The sequence below is a fragment of the Gekko japonicus genome, unplaced genomic scaffold, assembly GCF_001447785.1.
Source record: "Gekko japonicus isolate JY-2015 unplaced genomic scaffold, Gekko_japonicus_V1.1 scaffold9, whole genome shotgun sequence".
NCBI lineage: Eukaryota > Metazoa > Chordata > Lepidosauria > Squamata > Gekkonidae > Gekko > Gekko japonicus.
The window spans coordinates 2,816,421-2,830,575 of NW_015168044.1; the positions used below are offsets into that span (position 1 = coordinate 2,816,421).

Genomic DNA, 14,155 nt, shown 5'->3' on the forward strand with positions numbered 1-14,155 from the left:
TTGGTTGCTAACCACAGAATTAAAGAAACCCTCTCTTTGCTGGTGATTTCCTTTGCACTTTTGCACTAAATGGCTCCCTCCCCTAAAGAAAAGCTGTGCCATTTTCCTTGTACATACATATTCCTTGTTCTTTATTAACATCTCCAACCCCTCTCATTTGACATAAAACCTTCCTCCCTTCCGAGTGTCCTTCACTTCCACCCTACCCCACATCCCATCCGTGTGTTTCAGCCCAGTTTCCCTTGCTCCCATCTATGCAGCCAGTGCCTTTCAGTCTCCACCTCAGCCTTTACTTCGAAGCTAGTAAAAAAGCAGGGAATCATCAGCATAAATCCCTGCCTTTCCATACTGGGTTTGATGATCTTCAATGTATTGGCTTAGTAGGCCAGAAGTTCAGTCTAAAGCAAGTTTTTTCAGAGCTGACGTGGCAGATGCAGCTCCCTTGGACTCTTTCATCTTCTCTAGGGCAAGCAGAAGGTCAAGCTGGGTAAGTGGCCGTAGCTGTTCCTCTTCCAGGTCACTGGACATGGACACACACATGGACACACACAAAAGAAAAACCAGACAGGGCTCATGGAATAATGTTTGAAATAAGGTAAGAACTTCTCAGCTTCCTGAGTTTTCTTGACCATGAGTCCTTTGCATTTGCAGTTACTAAAGATAATGTTTTTGCCAATGCCCTTCATTGCAGCTGCAGCATCTACCCACACCCTGTTTGTTTGAATATGTGCCATTTTTAGAACTGCAAAGTAGAAGAGAAGTGGCAGTATAATTATGTGACTCTCTCATTAATTTCAAGAGGAGATTATCACGTTCTTGCAAGTCATGCCAGTAAGGCATCATTTAGCAATCCTTGGGGTAGAAGACATATCAAGTAACCATAACCTGAATGATACCATTGGTTCCCCCAGCTCTTCATTGTCTCCTATGATTGGCAACAGCTCTTCAGGGTCTCGGTCAGAGAAAGGTGTCCTTTAAGTGGAGATGCCAAAATGTTCTACAGGCAAATCATCTACTTCAGGAAGCAGTATCCTACCTTACTACTGTACCATATTCATCTCTGTTCGCATGGACCTATGAACATATGAAGATGCCTTAGGCCAAGGCCTTCTTTCCCTCCCCCCCTTCCGCATTTTTGGCTTTGAGTTCCTTCTCCCCCTGCCCAGAAAATGGCCAGGTAGTCCAGAACCAGGATACAAAATGTACAGGATGCCATCTTGGATCTCTTTATTCTGGTTCTCTTAGTTTTTATCAAATTGTAAATTGAATTGTACTGTTTTGTATATTTTTACGGCATTATGCCCCCCTCCCCCCGTACATCAGCCAAAGCCCAGCATAATTGGGGACAGGGCGATTAACAAATTGAACTAAGAATAATAGTACTAATATTGGCCCGCTTAGCTTAGTGTTGTCTACCCCTCTTGGCAGTGGCTCTCCAGCATCACAGGCAGAAAAAGATATTTGCTAGCACTTGAGGCCCTTTTTGTAGTGAGTGGGGATAGAACCTAAGAAGTGTAAAACGTGCTCTACCTCCCATAGTGCATCATGGCTCTTCCCATGTGGTGTTGCTGAAAGCCTGGGCCACAGAGGAAGAATCCTTGCTTCAGTTTCTTCCTGTACTAATGTTGCTCCAGTACCAAGATGAGACAACAGCTTGACCTCCCACCATGTGGCCTTAAATCTCTACCATTATCTAGAAAACAAGGCTGGACAGATGAAGGTTTGTTACATATTTCATGATGTCAAAAGCTGATGAATCTAGGGAACTGGGGTCCAGCGGCTTCTGGCGACAGTGCCAGGAAAGGTCAGGTGCAAGGAGAGAAGGGCTGTGGGATGAACAAAGGCTCACCTGTCCTCCTCGCTGTCTGTATCGTGGAGCATCTGTGCAATCTGCTTCATCTGCTGCCTGCGAACATAATCGCGTACCCTGTGCATGGCAGCATCCCGGCACAATTCTCGCAGGTCGCTGCCCGAATAACCATTTGTTTTCTCAGCCATCTCCTTCAGGTCCACAGCATTGCTTAGCTGTTCCAAGAGCAAAATTCCCCTCAGAGTTATAATGGTTGGCCCATACTTGCTCCCTGCACTGTCACAGCGTTGCTACACCTAGGCAGAGGGTCAGGTCTTCCTGCTTCCCTGTTCTGCCTTCTAAGGAATGAAAAACTTCTCATTAATCTTTTGGCCCTTCCTCCTCCTACTGAACCCTTATGCTCTCAGCAGGCACAAAATGAGTGGCGATATGATCTTAAGGGTTTAGATTCCACACTTCAAAATCAGGCTGACCTCACAGATACTCCCTCTCTGCTGGGGACCTTGAGAAATGTAGTTCTGTGAGAGGAGTGAGTGATCTTTAACAAAATTCTCAGTACTCATCATGTGTCCACATTTTCTTTGTGAAGGAAGTTCACTTAATTTTTTTCAGGCCTAAATTCCCTGGATTCCTTTAGAGGCTGAGTTATTTGAACTCTTAAGGGATTTTTTCCTTTGTTAGTGTTAGCACATGAGCTTTGTTTTAATGTTGTAAAATAACTGGTAGTTATTTGTACTTTTTGATTCTAACATCATTTTTGTAGTTTTAATGTTATGTGCTGCTTTGAAACCAAAACAGTGCCTAACAAAAATACCTGCAAATATATCAATTACAGTTCCTGGGACTCTTCTGGGAAAACTTATATACATTTGTGAGATAGACTTTTCAAATCTATAAAAGTATTCTTGACCAATACTGTTGTGTTCCCCGCTATCCAATCTAGTTTACGGTTTATCTCTGTCTGGTGAAGCTACAGTTCTGAAACAGAAAGGGGAAGCTGGGGGGGGGAGCAAGACTCACATTTTCTCCAGACAAAATGAGTTTCAGAATATCCTGCCGTTGCCTCTGTGTCTGAAGAAGACAGAAAAGAGCATGGGATTGAGAGACTATTAGAACTGGAGGCTGAGAAAATAATGACAAGCTAATATTTTTGCTGAGTCCCTAGAGTATGCAGAAACCTGCATTTGGTCTGTGAGTAGCCTTGTTTTGTTGTCCTGCTGCTTGAGAGTAAACTTGATGTTGCTGTGCCTGTTGAAAGGAGTGATACTGCTTCTATACTAGAAGGCTCCATTTAGTTATCATTACTAATAGGTCTCCCAGTGGCTTTCATTAACTGTTCTTAAAATTCCAGTTGTCATGACCATCGCCTGTTTTTACACCAGGCAAGCCTCCTAATTAGGCTTGCTCAGGGGACATGGGAGAAAGAGGCAAGATTGGATTTTGTCACTGCAGATGGAGGAACATGAGGAATCCTTCCGTAAGTTAAAAATGCCCTGCAAATAGAACACAAGCAGAGCAGGGGGGCAGGTCCTTTGTCTCTGCTGGACTAGTTTTCGCATTGATTTTTTGTTTCATGCAAAGGAACATACAAAATAAGAGTCGATTTGCTGTAGTTTGAAGAGGTGTTGTCCATTCTACTACCTCATCCTCCTGCATATGTGGCATTTTAAAATGTGTGTGTTGACTATCCCTTGAAGTGAATGTATGATCTTGTCCTTGGAGCTGTCAATTTTGGTCCACCATTTCTGTTGCTTGGAATTATTTTTATCCTGATTTGTCTGATTTTTCTAGATGGGGGCTGCTTCTTAAACAACATCCCAGATACGTGCAATTGTTTTTATTATTATTATTATTATTCTTAAGGGTTTCTCCCTATTAATTGCTTATAGCAGGATGAACAATTCTTTTAATGCCAGGGAAAGCAGATTTTTAGAGGAACTTAGCGTCAAGAAAACCATTTGAAGGAAACAGATTTTTGAGTCTGAGCCTTGCAAGCTTAATATTGGGCAGCTTTAGGAGGGAATAAGTCTGGATGGTGACTGGATTTAGGGGAGAGCAGTAAAATTTACTTACAGGCAGACCAATCTGGAAGGTTGTGGGCATCCTCCGCAGGATGGCAGGATCCACATCTTGGGGCCTATTGCTTGCTCCCAGCACCATCACCTGGAATGCAACAAAGCGGCTAGTTAGATTGTCACCTGATAAAAGAAATGTTAGTTGATTAACTGCATGAGATTTGACTGCTGCATGAGATTTGACTGATGCTCAATTTGCATATGCTTGTATGTGGATATAACAAAAGGTCTTTGTGTTTGACTAGGATACTGGAAAACTGTATAGAGATCCCCACTCAGTAGCAAAGCTCAGGCAGGGCTAAAAATGGGGATTTGTATATTGGTCTCTCCCCAGTTACAGCCCAACACTCTAAACCCAACACCACAGTGGCTCTCTAAGTCATCACTGTCCAGGGAAGGGGAATTTAGCAGGCCAGGGAAGAAGTTACCAGCCATTTGGGCTTTGCCCTCACAGCTGATCAGTGTAAATGTAATAAGATGGTGTCAGGGCTGGAACCTGACCCCTTGTGAGAGCTGGAGTTCCCACAAGAAGCCGGGACAAACAGCGAGGCATGTGCAGTGTGCCAGGCCTTCTTCAAAAGGGTGAGGGAGGCTGGCCAAGGAGGGCAATTTACCCTCTTGTTACTGGCTGTGTGGACAGGCGCCAAAGGAAGGGAGTCGGAGGAGGGTGCTGTAAATGCTCTCCAAGATAGAATTACCAACACTGGGTTGGGAAATTCCTGGAGATTTTGGGAGCGGTGCAACAGAGGAAAAGGCAGGAAAAATTACAGCTGATGGAGGAAAGTGTGCACAAAGCTGCCATGCGGATATTCAGTTGCCTTGCTCTGCCTTGCTTCGTGTCATCTCAACCAACGGCTTCCTGGTAAGTGGTACCTGGCAATTGGGTCCAGTTTCCAGCCCATCCCAAAGGCTCATGAACTCTGCTTTCATCATAGCTGTGGCTTCATGATCAGCATCGGAGCGGTTCCTCAGGAAGGCATCTGCCAAGAGGGATAAAAAGAATGGCTCAGCATTGGACTTCTGTCCTTCTCTGCACTGGCATCTACTTCCACTCCACTAGCACCTTGAAAACATTTTTCTCTTTTGACCTAACCTAAATCTTACATTTTCTTTTCAACAGAAATCATGAAATGCAGCCAGTAGGAGTGTTCAAAAGTCTACTTGTGTCTCCTGTTATAAGATCCCACATTTCTGGCTGTCCTGAATCTCTTTGTGGAACAGGCAGCAAAGGTGCTACTGGAAAGTTGGTTGCAATGGGAAGGTGTTCCATTCACATTTGGAGAATCTGAAATCTCTCAAGTGAGAGAGGATCTCACAGAACTGCATAAGGGGATATTATAAGCTGCCTTCATTTCAGACTTGCTTGCATGTCTAGCAACTAACATATCCTAATGAGAGGAGCAAAGACTGCCATCTTTAAGAAGCCTGGGGATAAGATATCAGGAGCTAATGCAAGTGTACAAAGGTAGGCAGCATCCAGTGTTCACCCAGTCAGCTGAAGCCCATCCTTATTGCCACAATTCCATACATATGCCTATTATTTGGTGGGCATTTTGCTAAATTTTCAGTCGGTTTCAGGCCTGCACAGCTTCTTGCAAATACTTGCTGATGAAGCATGAAATGCAGGTTTAACTCTCAGCCCAATTACAGACTTGATTTAAATCCATTCCTTCCTTTCCCTCAGCATCAGTGTTTCCGTCAGCATAAGAGGAATACTTGCAATACTTTAATGATTTGCCTTTAGATTCAAGAATATGGTGCAATCTGAAATCCATCCTGTTCTTTAAATTCTCCAAACCACACTAAATCTTTCTCTCTATAAAAGGTGTTCATATTGCAAACATTACACATGAGTTATCCCTTGGTCACTTTACTGCAACAACAACAAAAAAGGTAAGGGTTTCACTTGATCAAACGAACACTGACCTAGCACAGTGGTCTGCTTACAACAATGGCACTTCTAGGAAGCCCCTGAGCAAGACCCCAGTACAAGGAAGAACTCAGCATTGTGTTGGGATAAAGGGGCTGAGATGCAACAGAGTTGCATAAAAAATACCCAGTTATCATTTTTAGCAAAGGACTGTAACTGGCATCCTCACTACACATTAATATACAACGCAAAGATAATAAATACATTCAGCTGTGTGATTAAACTTGGGTCTGCCCCAGTCATGTCTGGGGAAAGGACACATTTACTACATTATGGGTTTTTCTGCATGTCTAATATTTATCGCTTCTGTGCCCATACTGTGTCATTGGGATTTTTTTTGTTTTTGCTTTCAAAATGTTCACAAATAAACAGGAGATGCAGTGATGAAATACCAAAGTGATCACTAGAGGATGCAAAACACTTGTGGAGAAGGAAAAAAAAACAACAACCTGAGGCAACACAGGCACACAAACAAGGGTAACAGGCGCAGAAAAGCCCTGAGAAAGGAGAAAGGTGGGTGGGCCTAGAAACAGTCTAGGTAAATCAGTAAACAAGCCCTGCCCTCATTCATGATAGTCTGTCCCCTCGCAGGGCTCTTTTTTTTGCTTTCAAAATGTTCACAAATAAACGGGAGATGCAGTGATGAAATACCATATTGATCACTAGAGGATGCAAATCACTTGTGGAGAAGGAAAAAGGATTGGCTACATTAGGGATGTGTCGCCTAATATGTAGAGGAGTTCCTGCTACAAAAAGGCGGCTTCAGGTACTTTTCTCCTTTATCAAATTCTGCTCCCAGAACAAAGCTGGGATGTGAAAAAAGTGCTTGTGAGGAGAGACTGTGGTGACGCAAGAAGCAAGCCAGAGGAGGGTGCAGCTCCCTTCACCTACATGTTCCATTTCTTTCAAGCTATAACTTTCCCCCTTGTTAACTATTAAAAAGATATAACTATAATTGGGGAAATGAAAGAGCAGGCAGGGATGTAGAAATTACCTATTTCATCTATGAAAATGATGCAGGGTTGGATCTTGGTTCCCAAGGAGAAAACTGCAGCCGTGAGCTTCTGTGACTCTCCATACCATTTGTCAGTCAAGGTAGAGGCTTGCAGGTTTATGAACCTGCATCCCGATGCCTGGGCTGTTGCTTTGGCAAGAAGGGTTTTGCCACAGCCAGGAGGACCATAAAGCAAAACACCTGGTGCAAGGAGAAACTCATTAATTCTCAGTCTCCCCCCTTCCTTGCCAGGCTTTATTCCCCCCCCCATTGTTTTTTTTGCTTGTGTGAAAAAGGAACGTTCTTCACATGAGACTTCAGTAGAAGAGAGCAAGCATCCAGTAGCATCTTAAAGACTAACAACAGTTGTGGTAGGGTATGAGCTTTCATGAGTTACTGCTCACCTCTTCAGATACCACCTTGCTTTATCAGTATGAGACTCCAGTGAGTGTTTAATGAAACCTGCACCAATCTTAACATACAAATGTGACTCATATACTGCAGCTGGTACAACCTGACTGCTTACAGTCCAAGGTAAGCAGCAAAAGCAGAAGCGTTATGTTTCTGTAAAGCTAGGATTTTTTTATTTATTGCTCTGTTCAACACACCTACATGGTTCAAAAATGTCCAGTTCCTTTTTCATGGGGCTACTGATAACAATTTAAAATTTGATAATTTTTTCTCTAGTGGAACAACAAAGATTTTTTTCTTCAAATGCATGTGATAAATAATGAGTTTAAGTTTAAATAATCTTTCATAAATGTGGTTATACTGGGTTTAAATTGAATGTTTATTATTTAAATATTTAAAGTACCTTTCATAAGTGTTGATACATTGGGTTTAACTTGAATGTTCATTTACTTGAATCCTGTTTTAATGCAGATTTCAAATATGGAAATATAGATATCACCTTTATCTTTAAAGAAATAATGCCCACTCAAATTTTGTTAATACAACAGAACACCTGTTAACATTCCACTTCACAAAGTATTGGAGGCAAACACTTTTTATACTGCAAATGCAGAACTGACTCTGTATCCATGCAGACATACTGTGAAACAGTTTTACCTTTCTCCTTCCTAGCTAGCTCTCATAACTGTTTGGGAGAAGACTATCATTCTCAGAAAACTGCTGGGTATTTATTAAGCTGCCATTAAGTAAGGAGCTTTACACCCCTCTATCCATCACTCCTTGGGATCTAGGCTCCAGCAAATGAGTGGAGGCAGATCCTGTCAGAGGTCCAGAAAGGCTTTTGAGGCCCTTAGCCATTAAAAGAAACCTTAGTTGTGAAACGTATCAGCCAAAAAATAAATGTCTTGAGGTCCCTTTGAGTCTGATGCCAAATGGCCCTCCCTCTGACTGGCTGTGAATGGGGTTTTTAAAAGAGGCAAGTCTGAGAAAAGGTACTGAGTGATTTATGACTGGCTCTTCTCCAAGGTGTACCTCGTGGGGGTTGGCAGAGCCTGGAGTGATGGAACAAGTGCCTCTGCTGGAAAGGCAGGATCACTGTGTCCTGAAGTTCGCTGACCACTTCATCCAGGCCCGCGATATCCTTCCAAGAGACCTGAAAATGGAACAGCATTTGGAGCCTTCAGAGATAACAAGAGGACTGTAAGCTACCTGGCAAGGGAAGCCAAATGCTGCATGCTGGCATTTCAGATTTTGGAATTGGCATGTATTCATCCCTTGCATGGTGATGGAGTTCCATTAATTATATGTAAAAAATTCATTTCCATTTTCATTCAATTCATTTTCAGATTTTTGCAATCTCATATCTGCTGATAGCTTTATCCCCCTTTACTCCCACCTTGAAAACTCTCTAGTCTTCATCAGGGGGAACAGCAAGCTCCCCTTCTTACTTGTATGTCCTTCGGGTCCACCAAGTGAGCTGCGATGTTCATCTCATGTTCTGTAAGCTTCACTCCTTCTACTCCAATCTGCTTCATCAAGCGTTCTGCCTGCAGAAAAAAGACAACGGGTTCAGGTCCCACTCTTGCCCTGTGGCTGGCTCAGTCAACACAACCTTTCATTATGGTTCTTCCTAGCTGTTTATTTACACCTGAAACTACTAGAATATGCACAGATTGTAATAGGTTAAACTGCAGTATAGCAAAACTCCACCCCCATTCTTTCTTTCTAGTGTATTTGGAAGATTTTGTATCACGCGATACAGTCAGAGACTGTATGGGAAACAGTTGGACCATTTTATCATGTTCCCCGAATACAGTTTTGGTAGCTACCCATTATCTCCAGATTCAACACTTGTCAGCAGTGACCAGGGGTGTAGTCACACGGTCCATCTGATCGGGGTTCACCACTGTTCTCTCTCGCATTTAAATTTTCTATTCACATGTGCCAATCGGCCTCCTGTGCCGAAGCAGGCTCACTCCCTAAATGCTCCCGGGTTTTCCTGCCCCCAGGGAAAATCAAGTATTTTCCTGGCACTTGCGCTTTGAATGTGCGATTTTGCCCATCTGGACAGCCATCTTTTGCAATTATTGTGATTAGGGCCGCTCTGACCACTCTGTGCGATTTTTTTTTTAACTTTCTGGCTTTGAGTGCTTGAGTAAACAAGTGCTCATCCTGCTTGGAGAAAAGCCCTGCCCGCCGTCCCCCGGCATGGAGGCAGCTTTGAAAGTTTTGGGGCGGGGGGGAAGAGTAAAAAAGACTTTGCCTGACTCCAAAAGGTAATAGAATCAGTGCCAGGGAAATAGATGTGGGGAGACCACCTACAGTCAAGGTGCCACAACAGAGAAGGCCCTGTTTCTTAGAAAACAACAACCAATATCACTCTAGAAGGTGGGGTTGCATAGAATGGAACTTCTGATAGTTACTTCAGTATTGATGGGCCTCATGGGAGTAGATAGTCTTTTATAAGCTCTGTTGTTATTATTCCCTCAAGCTCCAGTAAAATTGCAGCCACTATGGCAAGCTTTTGGTTCCAGGTCAGGCAGTACTCTGGTTCAAATCTTCTCTGTAAAGGTCACCTGGCACTTTTCAAGACCAGCCTCACCCCTCACCCCCAACTTGATACTTTCCTGCCATCACAGAAGGTGGATTACAAAGGATAAGGCAATGCACTAAAAACAGGTGATACCTACAAATAATAAGTGCAGTGGATTACAATCCTGTTCCATCTAAAACAAAAAAGTGCCCCCTGTTGGTGCCACCACCATTTTCATGCTTCTTTAGGAGTTTTTAAAAGGAGGTAGGTGAGGGGAAATTGATAAAGATATCTTAGCCACATCAACTAACATTGATATAAGGGGAAATCGTCTAAAATTAATGATTAGATGGCATTATACTCCTGTTAAATTAGTGTCTCTGAACAATGTTGATGATGCCTTCAGGAGAAAGGCTCGTTCTACCATATAAATGCTCTTCCACCAGGCCAGCTCTTCCACCAGGCCTTCGACTAGGAGCCACCACCAATAACATCAATTATAGTAGTAACATCAATTAACATTAACTGAACTGGAGAATACGGACTAACTATGCCAGATGCCGATGGGGGCCATTTTTTGGGAACATCTATCATAGCCACCGGGTTGTTATTGTCTCCAGCACTTAATTTTCATTTTATTCTATTTTATTGTTGAGCTATGCTTGTCATGTTTGTGTTTTAATGTGGTTTTAACCCTTATCGTAAACTGCCCTGAGCATGCCTGTGGCGGGGAGGGTGAGATAAAAATTGAATAAAATAAATAAAATAGTTCTGAGAGAGACCATATATAAAGTGTTAAGTGAAATCATAGCCCACAGAGTGGAACGCTCATCATTTTAAATTTTATTTGGCCAAATGGAGCACTCATTAGATTAGCTGTATGGTCACAACTTAAGAAATTTGATGGTGGCTGCAAGGTTGCGATTGCAGGTCATTGGAAGCAATAGACGACACCATCTATCGAAATCTGGCTGAGGAAACATTGGTTAGCTATGGTGATGGAGAAAACTGCAGAGTGTAAGCAATTAAGGGAAGGAAACATAAGTGCAGTCAGTACAAAGATGGTCTCTGTTCATAAATTATTGGAACAGAATTAAACCTGAAGAACAGACCAAGCTTGTGATTCTTAGTAGTATATGAAGGAATTGTTCAGAGTAAACATGGTAATTTACTTATTTACTAATTAATTAGATTATAAATTGATTTAAGCTTTTATTAAGAAGGTGATACATGTTGTATTGTATACATTTATACTGTTCAAATGTTTTTCTTTTCATTTTTGATAGCCACACTTTGTGTGTAGAAGATTGCTATTTGATTTGATTATGTTATTGAGCTTTGTCTTTTTCTCTTTGTAAACTATTGTTATTTAACAAAACTAAAAAATAAAAGGAGAAACAGGCAGGGGGCAGTGGAAGAACCAGGAGAAAGACTGATCACTGTCACTGTATGCTGTAGGGGACAGGCTATGCTAAAAGCATATATTTTCCTCCAGATTCTGATTATGTGGATGTATTTCTAATAATTAGTCATATGAAGTAGTCTTCACAGCAGGGTAACCTTGATAAACATGTGTGACCCTCTTGGGACTCCATACCAGAAGACAAGAGTAAGAGTCCCATAGCACCTTAATACTAACAAAATTTGTAGTCGGTATCAGTTTTCCTGAATCAGATGCTCCATAGTTATACAGTAGGTGATTCCATCACCACCACCTCTTTGATGACATAGTCCTCATAGGTACCTTTTTCTTTAGCTGTATCCTTTGCTTTCGAGTGGGGTCCAGGACATCTGATACCCACTTTATGCTGAAATATGTGGCAGCTCCAAAGACAGTCAGGCGGAGAAGGACAGCAAACACTTCATTTTGAGTCAGTGGTCGGGTTAGGAGGTCCTTGGAAATTTCCCCTAGCAACATTGCTTAGGTATTTCTTGTCTTCAGACCAGAACTTGAACTAAATGCAAAGGGGAGGGGGCTGTTAAGTGAAAAAGGGACTTGAGAGACAATACTGAGGTGCCTGTGCTGGCATACAGCACTGTCGTAAAGATAAGAAGGCAATGAACGTATTCCACAAAGGAGACAGCGAACTAAAAATAGTGTAGTCATTGCTAACCTTTTATGCAGCAGAGTCCATTTCATAAAAAGAGTCCACTTCACAAAAGCTTAAGCAATAAAAATGTCTTTAGTCTAAAGTGACACAAAACTCCATTCTGGTTTTGTAACATCTCGAAGATTAAAATATTTATTGTAAAATAAGCTTTTGTGAGTCTGATGAGGTGGGTTCTGGCTCATATTAACTTATTAGGCTGCCCTGATTTTTGCTGTTTAGGGCACTAGAAGTTTCAATATGCACTGAGTTTTAAAACCTCATTATACAGATGGACAGCTTGTTCAATAGTATACCATGAAAACAGGTATCATAGACTAGAAGGCCCAAGCCAAATTGCAAGTCAAAACATGCCTGTAATTGTTACAGCTTATACAAAATTTGCCTGCCTGTGGTAGACATGTTGTATTTCTTTTAGTGAAAGCATATAAGACATTGGCATTCTAAGGCAAGAAGAGAGTTGAGCATTTTCTTGTTTCCTTTCCAATGTATAGTTCTGCTCTTTGATTCTGTGGTTTCTGGAGAATTTTATTTTAAGAAAACAGTTTCTAATGCAACACATTTCTAGGGATGGGCATGAACTGGAAAATGTGGTTTGTGATAGTTTGTGGTTTGTGGCATACCTCGTTCATGAGCTATGGACCACCATGAACTTTTACGTTGTGGTTTCTGGCATACCTGGTTCATGAGCTATGGACTACCATGAACTTTTACGGGCAAAATGAACCACTCTGGTTCATGGCACAGTAGAAAGCCTCTCCCCTGATATGCTAGAGACACCAAACTCACAGGGGATCTCCAGCTGACTCTCCTCTACCTGCCCTCCAAGTTTGGTGAGGATTGGATTTATGGGGTCTGAGTTATGGCCCTCCAAAGAAGGTGCCCCCATCCTCCATTGTTTCCAATGGAGGGGTGAAGCAAAAAACACCAAGGGCAATAGAAGCCCAGCAGAACAGAATCAAAGTCCCCAAGAACCTCTACAGTAGAAACTGAAAGTGGGGAGCATTTTTGCAAGCCCAGCAGAACCAGTGCCACTGTGGCAGTACAAACCCAAGGTCAAGTCAGAGAATTTCTGAAGTAGAAACTGAATGCCCAGCAGAACCCAGTGCCACTGGCATTGCAAGCTTAAAAGGACTGATCTCAAAGCACAGAGTCACAGCAAATCTAAGCAAGGGTGTAAAATCTGTGCAAGAAAATGGGAAGGGAACAGGAAGAAACCCAGAGAGTGTTTCCAAGGCTGGATAATTCCACACACCACTTTTGTTTGAAGTTTGATAAATATTTTCTTTGAGTGGAGACTGTCTGTTTGGAAATGTGTCCATCCACAAACTGGCATGAACCTCCATGAACTGCTTGAAAGTTTGTGGAAAGTTTGTGCCAGCTGACCTGCCATGAACTTCACGTCACAAACTACAAATAGGCTAACATTCTTCACAAACTAAATTCATGAGCCAGTTTGTGCCCATCCCTCCATGTTTCTGTTCAGTAGGCATGTTCAGAAGATGATAGTGAGGCTATAAAGATATGTGTACGTAAACTGCTGTCAAGTCACACCAGATTTATGGTGACACTGTAGGGTTTTCAAGGCAAGAGACGCTCAGAGGTAGTTTGCCATGGCATACCTGTGTTGCAACCCTGGACTTCTTGGTGGTTTCCCATTCAAGGACTAACTAACCAGGGCTGACACTGATTAGCTTCCACGATCTGATGAGATTGGGCCAATCTGTCACAGCAAAACAAAAAAGAAACTTGTGGCACCTGGAAGATTAACAAATTAATTGTAGCAGTAGCTTCTGTGGACTTGAGCCCATTTAATCAGCATGAGATGTGTTTTCAGCTTGCAGATGCCTACACAATTGCCTGTGGGCAATTTTATTTCTCTATTCCCAGTGTGTGTATATAACTGCCAACTAAGGACCCGCTTCATGCATCTGAAGTGGGTCCATTAAAATTTATGCCACAATAAATCTGTTAGTCTTTAAAGTGCCACAAGTCACTTTAAAAGAGTAGCTCATGTGAAAACAATTACTGAATAGACTATTGCTTTAGCACACAACTAAGTTATCTCCATTGCAATATCCCAGATGCATATGGTCTGATTTTGGTGGTTCAGTGCTAAAGAAAGAGAACATTGCACATGTTCTACAGCATTTTACTATTCCAGTATTCTACTATTCCTAAATCTTGGCTTTGAAACTGGGTTCTCAAACTAAGCCCCTGATGGTGTTTGGTTCAGATTAAGGGAGGAGTGCCTTGCTACAACATGGCTCCCCCTCTGAAGCTACTGTCCTTGG

At 42.2% G+C, this 14,155-nt stretch overlaps 1 protein-coding gene across 1 annotated transcript; it reads right to left on the minus strand.

The window, feature by feature from the left end:
* Nucleotides 1-13,498, minus strand: LOC107113000 (ATPase family AAA domain-containing protein 1-A-like). The gene is made up of 10 exons (XM_015414209.1): nucleotides 13,484-13,498; nucleotides 11,498-11,708; nucleotides 8,669-8,767; nucleotides 8,253-8,373; nucleotides 6,810-7,010; nucleotides 4,759-4,865; nucleotides 3,884-3,973; nucleotides 2,831-2,881; nucleotides 1,850-2,025; nucleotides 1-520 (listed from the first exon to the last, which is right to left on the minus strand). The coding sequence occupies exons 2-10, from the start codon at nucleotides 11,669-11,671 to the stop codon at nucleotides 394-396; spliced, it is 1,146 nt and encodes a 381-aa protein (XP_015269695.1). The 5' UTR covers nucleotides 11,672-11,708; nucleotides 13,484-13,498; the 3' UTR covers nucleotides 1-393.
* Between the last annotated feature and the right edge of the window lie 657 nt (nucleotides 13,499-14,155).